General features: G+C 34.9%; 1 protein-coding gene across 2 annotated transcripts; it reads left to right on the top strand.

Moving 5' to 3' along the window:
- The first annotated feature begins 6,144 nt into the window (after positions 1-6,144).
- Hakai (E3 ubiquitin-protein ligase Hakai) lies at positions 6,145-12,563 on the top strand. 2 transcript variants are annotated; one of them, XM_088258341.1, is made up of 6 exons: positions 6,145-6,792; positions 7,667-7,854; positions 8,496-8,570; positions 10,244-10,345; positions 10,705-10,920; positions 11,239-12,563. In XM_088258341.1, exons 1-6 carry the CDS (start codon positions 6,582-6,584, stop codon positions 11,713-11,715), a joined length of 1,269 nt encoding a protein of 422 aa, XP_088114467.1. In that variant the 5' UTR covers positions 6,145-6,581; the 3' UTR covers positions 11,716-12,563. The 2 variants fall into 2 exon arrangements, with proteins under 2 accessions (XP_088114467.1, XP_088114466.1); XM_088258340.1 differs by having other exon boundaries at positions 6,154-6,792; positions 11,236-12,546.

The following is a 12,563-nucleotide window of genomic DNA, read 5'->3' as shown; positions in this document are numbered from 1 at the left end:
ATCACGTATAACATATAGAACTTCTAGCCGATGCGCAATGGCCAGCTTACGTATTAACTTTACATTCTGCATTGAGATGAATATGATATACCTACTGCTAAAATCACGAAATCACGGTGCGTAATAATTATTTCACAATAAAAATTTACATAAATGACGTCAAATTAGATTATATTTCAGTTTGCTCTTCTTGAGTAATTTCCATTCTGAACTTCGAGGAAAAAAATACTGAAGCATTATGTATAAATGTAATTTCTGTAAAGAAAAACTGTAAACATATTTATATTTAACCATTAAATTTATACATTCTTCTTCAAGGAACTTGTACATATAAGTATTGTCTAAGTACGGGTATGCAACCCGTGTACCCAAGACATTACACATTACTGCTTTTCTCGTATGCCTTTCCTACATAACAGTATATTCCTTCACCCAGAGCTTCTCATTTACGACATCTGTATCCCGTAAAATATAAAGCACTCTTGTAAGAGTATAAGTGGATATATCCTAAAATCTAAAGCGCAGGACTGATCACCTTGCCATCATGTAATTGACCATTAATGTGTCGATACGATGCGGTGCCCTATGTACCATTTGGGTGGGAATAAAGATTAAAGAAGAAGTTACTTAACCTAAAATAAATCGTAAAATAAAGTAGGTACAAAATAATATATTTTTGATTCCATCGAATTGTTGGTTATGTGAAATACGACATGTACATACACAAATTATGATGATTTATGTAACAGGTGTAAAAGTGTGTGCAATTTGAACACGGAACACGTGCTTTATGAAACAATTTCTTTTAGGTTAGGTCACAGAACATTACTAGGTTAGTTTGCGACGGCCACGCGCCAACCGCTATCGAACTTTCTCACGGTCACCGATAGCCGCCTGAGGAGTGATGGCAAAAATAGGAAAAAGCGTTTTAAACCTAAATTTTTCGCTTATATACCGAGTAAATAATAATAATTGTGTCGGGTTGTGGTCCCGTGGTAAGTGTCGCGGACTCTTGAGTCCTGTTTCTTGAGTTTCTGGGATCGAACCTAACCTACCACACGTTGATACCTACAGTATCGAACAGATTAATCGAAACAAAACTTTTTTGTTGTATGTTCGTAAAAAGTTTTTAAAATCTTTTGTTTATTAGCTATATCACAAATTAATATTTCATATGATCTCATTTTGGCTCAACCAAAGATTTTACTCTTCTTGGCATATATTATATAAGGTTTTGGCACGTGGATGCCATTTTTTTCGTCTCGAAACCATACTCGATTTATGGACAAAATTAGCTTTTCCACGATAACGATTCTTACAGTTTGCCGATAGATTTTTAATTAGGTGTATTTATGGCAAAATTCTTGACCAGTCCAACACAGTTCATTGTTTTTGTGTGAAAAATCCTGCTGAAATATTCCATTACCATTTGACCTTCGTTTTTGTATCTCTGGTAGTATCTTTTCCAGTAGAATTAAGTGATACTTCTCGCTATTCATCATCTCAGTCACTGAAAGAAGCAGCCCTGGTCGATAATACGAGGAACACCCCCAAAATATTTTCTAGAGGGTGTTGAAATTACGAAAACAAAGTTTTGTTTCAATTAATCTGTTCGATACTGTATTTATAATAATGAGCCGCTTAGGCTCACAGAAATAGAATGAAATTGAAGTATTTTTATAAGTAATAAAAACAAAAATACTTCTCTTTTTAATATATATTTTTTTATTTATAGCGGTTATACTTAAGTATTTTTACATTTATTTGAATTGTTTTAGATTAAAAACATTTTGCATGTCTGTGGGACAATCACTCAGGCGACGGCTCGCTACGTGATAATATTTGTTTGTTTACCGATTCCATATTATATTAGGTGTTTAAACGTAAGCATTTCTAAAATAACACATTATTTTATTGCTAGGTGAAGCGGGTGTCCTCGAAAGTCGACTCGTGGTTCGTGGTGGCGAGCGGCGAGCAGCAAGCGCGGAGGAAAAGCAAACATTGGAAAATGTTTATCCAAACTAAAAATAATAACTAAGTTCGGTAGATGTTCGGTTCTTCACTGTAAACCTGGCGTCGCGTGGTCGATAAACATTTTGACATAAGTCGAATTTGTAAAAAAACTGTATTTATAGCATTTTACTTGGGGTATTGCCAGTACCCCCTTCGGAACCTGCGGATTATTTTGTTTTCCTCCGGACCGGAAAGGTCAATAACATCCTTCTTTCCCCATACTTTCCATCATTTTTTATTATTTGCAATTATGTTGCTACAGACCGCGGCTGGAATTAAAATGAAAAATGAAAAGATAACGCGTTAAGACTTACTCTCAACAATAAAATTCATTAGTCGGTCATTAATTATTGCGAGGCGGTCGTCACTTCTCCCCCGTTTTTTTTTTGAATACATATTGGATTTTTATTTTATTTATTATTAATATCTGTATTATTTTAACTCTTTAATTTTTAATAACCCTTTTCTTTTTAATACCATATGTTTATTTAGAAGAAAAACTTGTTTAAAAATGAAAATTCAATTGCGTCAAATGTTACCTGGGTTCAGAAAATTAAGTTGCTTAATTAATTTGCGATTAAACGTACGTTGAGCTTTAATTGCGTATTGTTTATAACTATAACTGTACTTGTAATCAATAGATGAAAATATGTTTTTTTTAATGTAACATAAAATAAATGCTGGCCTATGTAAGACCTAACCTATCAACTGATTTAAAATCAATTTTCATTGCTCCATCTTAAAAATTAAAATTTTTATTTTATTGTAATGGCTGAAATATTTCTCTGTCCTAGAGAATCCTTTGATTTCTCAATACTCTTAATTAAAAAAATGGTTGAATACTAATCCAGATTGTTTAAAAATACATATACACTTAAAAGTGGACATATACATATACTCTAAAAGTGGAGCCAGACATACATAAAAAAATACATAATAAGCAATAAAACCGAACACTTTAGAATCTAAAGTCATTACTCCAATCATTGTCTAAAATTTAGACAATGATCGGAGCAAAGAATTCCGAGTTAGTATGATCCATACATCAATGGGCTCCGTTTCCCAAAACCAATTGATAATATTAAATACGATATTAATCGAATTCGATAATATTTCATTTTGTTAAATACGATATTAATTGAGTCTACGAGATAGAATAAGGAACATTAGTATAAGAGAAATGTGCGAGATCGAAGAAGTCGTTAGGTAGAGAAGGCATTAAAGGAGACAATGGTATGCGCATGTGAGGAAAATGGAACCATTTAGACTCCCTCACATTATATTTATATTGCACTACACGACCAACCCAAAGGTAGACGACTCCCAGGCAGACCACTGAGAATTGACAGCTGGGAATCGACATCGCAGGATGCTAATCCCTCTTTAAAACAGGGCCAGCACCTACACCGAGCAGAAAATGAAGAAGAACATAATCTTTTTAAAAAATCATGCAGAATTTTTTATTGCAAGTATACGCTGACCTTAATCTGTATTTGAACGCATGCTAATGAGGTTTTCTATATTTGTAGTCACCTTTTCTTTTCTATGAATGTAAGTTTTATTAAATTTTTAGGCCCACAATGAAGTTTTCACGATATCTCTGCTTATTTTCTAACTGCCTTCTAACCTGAAAACATTACAAAAAATGGATTCGCCCTAATTATCTAAATAAATTTGTAACATCATCTGTTTAAAAAGAGGTTATTTTTTTTAGATTGGTCATAGAACCAGGAAGCACAAAAAAAGTCTAGGAACGATGCCAATTTTTTTAATGAAATCCCTAGAAAACCCGTCTTGTTACACGTCAATTTTTCGCAAAATCATTAAAAGAGTTTGCCAAGTCATCGTTACTTAGATTTGTTAAAAGTGATTGTTTCTCATTTCGTCCTACAAACTTAGTTTAGAAAAAACTTCGATATTACAATTTCAGAAGTGCAATACCCCAGGACAAAAAATAAAAAGAAAATAAGTTCAGGAAAAAGAGGACTTCGATTGATTACTAGTTATTTTTGACGTGTATGTAATTCACGCATAAAAATGTAAATGCGCTACATTTTCAGCAGTAAATTCAAACGGTAATAACTTACCTTAAATAAAATGGATCATCACATTTAACTGTAAATTGTAACTTCGTCCTGGTGTTTATAACGATTTTCGGTTGAATATAAATTTAAGTCGGTGTAATTTCTTAAGTAGAAAATGTAGAAAAGTAAGAGCTTAAAGTGAAGCTTGTAGAAAACTATTCCAAATCAGTCAAACATGGCTCACTATATATATGCATATATATATATATATATATATATATATATATATATATATATATATATATATATATATATATATATATATATATATATATATATATATATATATATATATATATATATATATATATATATATATATATATATATATATATATATATATATATATATATATATATATATATATATATAAATATATATATATATATATATATATATATATATGTATATATATATGTATATATATATGTATATATATATAAATATATATATATATATATATATATATATATATATATATATATATATATATATATATATATATATATATATATATATATATATATATATATATTATATATATATATATATATATAAACATATATGCATACACACACACACATATATTTTCCCCATTTTTCTGGCAAGTTATGGATACCATGTCAATAAAAGTCCTCGGTTTTTAAGGCAAACCAGTTGCATAGTCATTTTCGGACGTTTTCGTAGGAATTAAATTGCTGCTTAGCAAGCGTATGTTTCATAGACGAAAACAAGTGATAGTCGGAAGGGGCCAAGTCTGATAAATAAGGAGGAGGTCAGGAAAGGAGAATAGAAGCAAAGACTAGAGCAACTGACGTTGCATACCCGCACCCGTCAAATTTTAAAGGCAATTGTAAATACGCTCAAAAATATCTGTAAAAACTCTCACGTGTAAGTAACAATATGATAAGCGGCGTCTTACAGCCTATAACTACATAAATATGGTAGAACCCACTAAGTCACTTGGACGCTTCGTGAAAAAAACTCTTATTTTTCTTGTGCCATCTCTTATTGAAGATTGGGATGAGAGGATCGATCCATTGCAATGGATTTACAGGGCTCCACTGTATAACTGGGGTGGGGAAGAAATTCGAAGGTGTAGTGTTATAGAAATACATTATGTCAAATTCTAATTTTTGTTGAGGTTTCTCAGCAACATTAAAAAATATCTAGAGTGATCAAGAAATAATCTTTTTTTGAAATATAGAATAAGCAAATACGTTATCAAATATATGATATATGGATGTTAAGTGGATGTTTTCTTCGAAGACCTTGTCAAACTTTCCCCCAATTTCATTGTCGATCATTGAATCGCAAATATTTCTCCTATTTCGATCCCAGGAGGATAGTTTTGACGCCGGATATTTTTCCAATTTTTAGTTTTATGATTTTTCCAGGAACGTTCAGTACCTTCTGCTTCCAAGGCAACCCATTTGATCGGCGCCCTCTTTTCCTAAACGACCTCAACTGTGCCCAGTACCGTGCAGTCCAATGATTATTGGTGTAGCTTGTAGTTTAAAATTTGAGACTTAAATCACTCCTTGATACTATTGTCATAATACGGCAATGAGTAAAACAAATAAAGTAATAGAGTAATAAAACACTTGGTAATTTAGGGTCTGTGAAAAAGAAGATTTTTTTTCTTCTCTCATTCCACTTTCCCCCCCAACAAAAAATCATTGTATATTATTTTAAAATATTGTCTTAAATTTGTAATAACTATAACCTTCAACGGAAACACCTTGTCTGATTGATTAAATACCAACATTGGATTAAAATAATAATAGTTATTGCACATGAGGGTGCAAAAGGAATCCAAGAAATTTAAAACTAGACCCGGGAATGTGACGAGAGTTTTCAGAGTGCCAAAGGTCACGTAGATGCATGAAAGTCAACCCTTATAACATTTTCCCACATCACAACATCACAAAATTATTATATATTTTTTTTACTCGACTTCACTTTTTGCGAGCGATCGTACTGAGTAATGGAACGCGTAGCCATTCATCCACGTCTTTCTCCATACGTTATCTATGGTTGTAGCGATGTGACAACTGTCTTTGGTTGAAATTTTATAGTTCATAATCTTTGGTTGAGATGTCAAAGGATGGTAAAGTTTGGTTTTGATCAGGATGCCGGATCTATATAAGATTTAACACCAAATACTATCAAAGAAATAAACTATAACCCATCGTAGCCGGAAAAAAGTATTATGTTTTCCATCGTTTTTATACGTAATTATAATTCAAAAATATAATCGCTAAGAGTAAATCTCGAAAATATTCTACTCAATGTGGTATTCGCTCCACGATTTCTAAAATATATTTATATATGTGTAAACGATTACAATGCGCTAAACATAAGTACATAAACAGTACATTTATATAACTTTTTACTTAGGAAGGTGTACTTGTACGTATTAGCGGAGGTTTAATACATTTTTTTAAATTTTAAAGTTATCTACTTTATAATAATCCAGTTGCAATGAACGGTGAAAAAAGAGGTCGGGGCCGTGGAAGAGGGCGCGGGAGAGGCCGTGGAAGGGGGCGCGGGAGGGGAAGAGGAAAAAAAGCCCAAAAAGTTCTTTCATCAGATGAAGATGATTGTTCTATCGAAGAAAATTCAAATGCAGAGCCTGAAGAATCCAGCGGCACAGAGATAAAGGATGAAAATGAAGAAAACGAACCACCAAAACGTAAACACTTAACTCAATTGTAAATTAGTGCTTATTACTTTTTAACATTTATTAACCCAGATCAAAATGATGAAACACTGAATAGATGTGCGGCTGAGCATTTCGTTATACACGTTTGATAGGTATGTTATAGCGGCTTAGGAAGTTGGAGTGAATGATTGATGAAACAATAGTTTGAACGTTTTTAATGTGGATCTTGAAGGGTGTAGAAGCCGGAGAGGGCTGAAGAAAACAGGCGATAACAATTGACGAGTATGTTTAAATAATAGCGTGAATGTGGAACAACAAACGTAATTCCAATATAAGTGTGTGTTCTGTGTGTCCCTCTGCCTACCCTTTCAGGCGAAAGGCGTCATGGTTAGTGACAACCATAGTAAAATATTATTTTGAACGGATTGAAAATGATATGATTGTGTTATTATGAAACAATGCAGTTTGCATTGTTTTCTTATAAGTTAATGTAACTGTTCTTCCCCGGGATCCTGCACTTACTTAACTACAATTTGCAATAGTGCCTCGAGACTCAAATTGACAGATTTGAAATTTTGAACAGCTGATTCACAATAATTTATAATCAACAAGAATAGAAGTCATAGAGATTTGTTGTTTATGATCATATTTCTGTTCCATCCAACATTTTTTCCAACAATCTATCACCTTATATCAGCTATGACAAAAAAAGGCTCCATGTTTCACATTGCTTTTAATTTAGAGCAGAGGTGGGTTTGACATTTAAAGGGAGAGGTTTCTGAATCTGAATTTTCGTATGTTTTCTTTATTTTTCTGAATCAGTGGTGTAAGAAATATTTTGATTAAAAGAACAATGACTTCCTCATTTCGATATTAGTAAAAATTTGCTCGGTTGTGTGCACAGTGGAGGTCCCTACGGATATATCACAGCTAGAGGCCCCCGTGTTCACCACACTCCAGCGGGGGCCTCCAGAGCCCGTCTTGCGCCTGGACTGGAGCCACCGGGCCACTCTTATCGGAGAAAAAGTACTCAATCCCATGATCTACTGCTGCGATACCTGCCTGAAACCAATTCTCATCTACGGTCGAATGGTAATAAAAAGTATATAAATTATTATTCATCATGTTATAAATTGTTTACCATTGTATAATATTGATTATCTATTATGTTGGCATTTACTTATTTAAGATCATTCAACAGGTACAAATAAAATACACAATCAAAGTTAAAAATTACATTCAGGATGAAGTGCCTCACTTCTCCCGTCTTACTTTCTAGAAGAGTTTTCTCTTCCACATGCCAGCTTCTTGAATAATTCTTGATTCTCTTGGTTTTTTACTGACCTCTTGGTGATGTCAGGTGTTTTCTGCCGTGTCAGCTTGTATGTTCGGGAGTTAAAATCCACATCCGCCTCCGTGGTGTAATGGTTAGCGTGTTTAGCTACCATACTGGAGGCTCTGGTTTCAATTCCCAGGGGGATGGAAATAAATATTAGTGATTTTACACTCTTATATTTATTTAATATTACCCTAGACTGGTCCGTGAAGCGCAAGTGTGATCACCTTGCCTTTGTGTATGTAACAATCAAGGTAACACTGCGTCGATACGATTCAGTGCCCTATGCAACATTGGGTGCGGAAAGGGTTAGAAGTAAAAGTAAATCCACATTCCTGTAAACTTTTTTCTTAATTTAGTTACTAATCATGTAGTATTTTTCTCTACTTGGTTTCAGATTCCGTGCAAGCATGTGTTCTGTTTGCAATGCGCTCGATCCGATCACACTCACTGTCCCCGGTGTGGAGATAAGGTAAGACATAGTTTCAAATGAATATCACTGAAAACTAAGAGGAACATGAAGAATACATTGAAGCCAGGGGGCTCTAATGCCAGCTTCAAGCTGGCATGTGTATCTTTGGCCAAAGACTTTTTATTTTTCGGGTTAGAACAGACAAGATACAGTAATGTACAGTAAACCCCCCTATATCGTTGAGATAGTTACCGCGTTATTGGAGGGAACTATATATGGGGTTATTTAAAAAAAAAAGTATTTTAATTTAAATAACTTATTTCAATCTTTCCCGCTGATTAAAATGTAAAAATTCAATTTAAAATATTAACCCCAAATAAAATTTCCTCCGATAACGCGGTACCTATCTTTGTGTACAAATGTAAGCACTTCTTGACTAGTTTTTAATTAGGATGTATTCTTTTCAGCGTCTCCATTTTGCAGTCAGGATACAGTTTTCGTGTTCCTGAAACACACTGCAATATATTTTCAAAAACCTACCGCGCTTGATGCATAATACCAGGAGATCTTATTTTCTAGTTTTTATCTCCATCACAACCCAAAAACATGTTCGTTCAAAATGATTGGCTTAATCTTTGTCTGAAAAACTATCCTGTTTTGGTACAGCAAGAAGTAGTTCTTTATCATGGAAAGAAATTCATCCTGGTAACCTTCTTCTTTGGAACTCCTAAAGTTCAATACAGGTAACAGTTTCCTGTCCTAATGAACAGTTATTATATCCGCCATATGATTTAGAAAATCTGACTTTAAAGCTTCTAGCCTTTCCTTTCTCATTTGACAACGAACCCTTTGAATGGACGATATATTAATTGGATATTTGTCTACGCATTTTGAGTGTGTCCAAATGTTGTGAATAAAAATAACTGGTTAAAATACAAGCTACATAAAAATAATGTTTTCAAGCATTCAAGGGTACAGATCTTGCATACAAATAAAAAGATTTCTGCTGAATAAAAGCTTTTCTTAATCCAACATAGATGGCTGTTGTGACCTCATATGTACTGTGTAATGAGATTGATCAATATATCTAGGAGTTCCGAAAAATTGAGTAGCATAGAATGGTACTCGTGTGTAAAGTGATCAGTTAACCAGCCTATGACAGATCATTAGCCCCAGACTTCCATTTTTTTTTCATCTATGTTGAGATGTCAAAATGGAATCAGTTCTGGTGAAATAAAATTCTTTCTCCCTCTTTTTCCTGACGTTTCAGTCGCTACAGCAGCTGCTGTTGGTGTCTCCGGCAAAGGTTCTTTCGCCAGAATTATTTTGAAATTCTTTTCGCGTTAGAAAATCATATGATGAAGAATTTGCAGTTAGCTTCCTCTTTTCATTCTTCATTTTGAGGAAGAAAAAAAGACTTATTTTTTCACATCTAATTTCTTGTCGATGCCAACCGAGCAGCTCGGACGTCCTGGTCTCCTCAGTTTCTGCAAGAGCACTTTATCTTCCTCTATCGTCATTCTTTCAAAGGCATCTACATGTGTGATATCAAATATGCCCGCCGATTGTGAATTTCTTGGGTTATAATTAAATTGAATAAAGATCATCAAGTTTGTAAACACATTTTAGAAGTGATTTCATGGACATTCTTGCTTTTTCTCAGAATAGTATCATTTGCATTTTGCCCGCCATATATATGTGTTTAAACATTTTAAGTTCTTGTAATTTTGTAGGTAACAAGAGTGGAACAAACTGGACTAGGCACTGTGTTTATGTGTACTCACGCAGGAACTAGATATGGGAATGCCGGCTGCAGACGAACATATCTTTCTCAGGTAAATATCAAACCTCATTCCTCATATTTGCAATAACACTCTCCCAATGGTGCATTGAATTGCTGCATTCTCAACACGATTCTTAATTTCATAAAAGCAAGGTAATCCGCCTTGTGCTTTTGGCGCCCTTACGCAGGCCTACATGATTTTTATATTTGTAAACATGATGACTATTCTCGCCTAATATGAAGGCGCTGATGACCAATCAGAAAACTTAGAATTTTGCAATGTGACTCCCCCCGCATCCCGATCAGTCAGTGGTATAACATTATGTCTGAAGTATGTAGTCTGAAACCGGATGTATGCTTTCATGTATTTGTATTAAAAGTGTAATTAAATGATTTTATTTATTATTGCAGCGTGATCTACAAGCCCATATAAATCACAGGCACCTCCCATCTAGTACGGTGGTTCCGAGTGGGGTTCAGTGTCAGCAAGAGTTCATGAACAAGATATCTCCGGGGATGGTTCCAGAAAGCTGTTCCGGAGACCTGTCAGGGAAGGGGCCCCCTACAGCGCCCACCGGCTTGTTGAGCCCCATGCCTAGCCCGCTGCCCACATCTAAACCTCTCAGTGTAATGTCCTTTTTTGACACTATAGAATTCATCAATTTAATCTCTGTCACAACTTGATTTCTATTTCCAAACACAGGTTGCTTAGGATTACCTGAAAAAAGTATTATATGTATATAGACAGGTTATAACAAAAATATTTGTGGTGATTAGAATTGAATATAAATAAAAGAAGACTGCCCTTATCTGTTTTGTTAACTACTTGTCTCGAGCGATGTCTTAATGAAACAATTTTATTTCTCAATAACTTCTTAAATATAGCTTTAGCCATAATTTTAGAGAAAAACATAGTATATTTAATGGATGCTGTATTGTTAGCAGTTGCCGACGGCTGTAGATCCTCGTGCTCATTCGGGAAATCATTCAGTGGGTCCTCCAGCTCCCCATGCCCTACCTCACCCTATGGGGCATGCGGCACCTGCGCGCCCGCACCTGCCCCCGCCAGTTAGCCGGACCAACCTCATCACGGTGCCCATCCAAGACACCCACGGAGCCCTGCCACCGCCCGAGCACGGCCCCGTGGTCCAAAGCTACTACCACCACGGGTACTACGCCCCGCAGGGTGGGGCGCCCCCGCCGGTGCTGAGTCCGCAGCTGCCGCCCGCGCCTAGCCCCTCGCAGCAGCTGCAGGCCACCATGGCCCACAGCATGTCTGTCCCGCCCCCCTCCTTCTACACGACCACCTACAACGCCCCGTCCTACGGATCCGGCTACCCCCCTCCCCCCGCAGCTCCCGCCGCCGGGGCCCAGTGGCCTCCCCAGCCGGTTCAGCCCCCCCAACAGCACTACTACAGATAGCGACCACCGTATACTTATTACTTTTAATACAAATAACATATTTAAGTATGTTTCTTTTGAAATCAGTGAATATAATTTTTTATATTTTTGACATTCATTCCTATGTGTGATTCAACTTTCTTATGAATTCATGCGTAGCAAGCCTTCTTCTTATGAGCAGTAATTTTTACTTATTTACGGTTGTTTATTTGCTCGCAACATCAATTTAGCAAGAGTGAAAATTTTTTTTAGCAAGATCAAGTCTCCTTACTTTGTAATTTGATTCGTCATTCTGTAGTCCTGTGATGAGCAATGGATCAGGTTGTTGTCTGTCGTGAATGGTAAGATCATATAACATTTACATACATATAAGAGTACCTGTGGTGCATCATAACAACGTACATACTATCATGGTGTTTCATGAATTGACAATAAACATGCAGAAAGGAGGTTTTATGTATCCCTGGCGCAGATCTCCGATCTTGATCTCAAATGCCAATTTATAATACAATTTTACTAAAATTATAATCAACTTATAATTTAGCCTTATTCTCAATGTATTTTCTTGATTTGAATCCTCTCAAGCCAAAAAACTGCTTCATAAAAAATGATTTTGGTATTCAAGGATGTGTATGAAGTCAATTATCAATGCGTCATTGGCCTATGTAAAAGGGAATAAAGTACACTTTATATATTATTGTAATTGAAAAATTCTACATTATTTATTAAATTTCAATTTAAAAAAAACTCAATGAATTGCACTAAATGATTATGTACCCTTAATGGGAACAAAAAATGTACACCAACAAATAAAAATTATGTAATATATATTTCTTTTACGTAAAATAGAAAATAAAATATTAAAGAAA

This window comes from Brachycentrus maculatus, unplaced genomic scaffold (genome assembly GCF_059751285.1).
Source record: "Brachycentrus maculatus isolate JH-2025_06_01 unplaced genomic scaffold, ASM5975128v1 h1tg000093l, whole genome shotgun sequence".
NCBI lineage: Eukaryota > Metazoa > Arthropoda > Insecta > Trichoptera > Brachycentridae > Brachycentrus > Brachycentrus maculatus.
The sequence above is the reverse complement of the archived record's forward strand: the minus strand, read 5'-3'. Positions and strand labels throughout refer to the sequence as shown.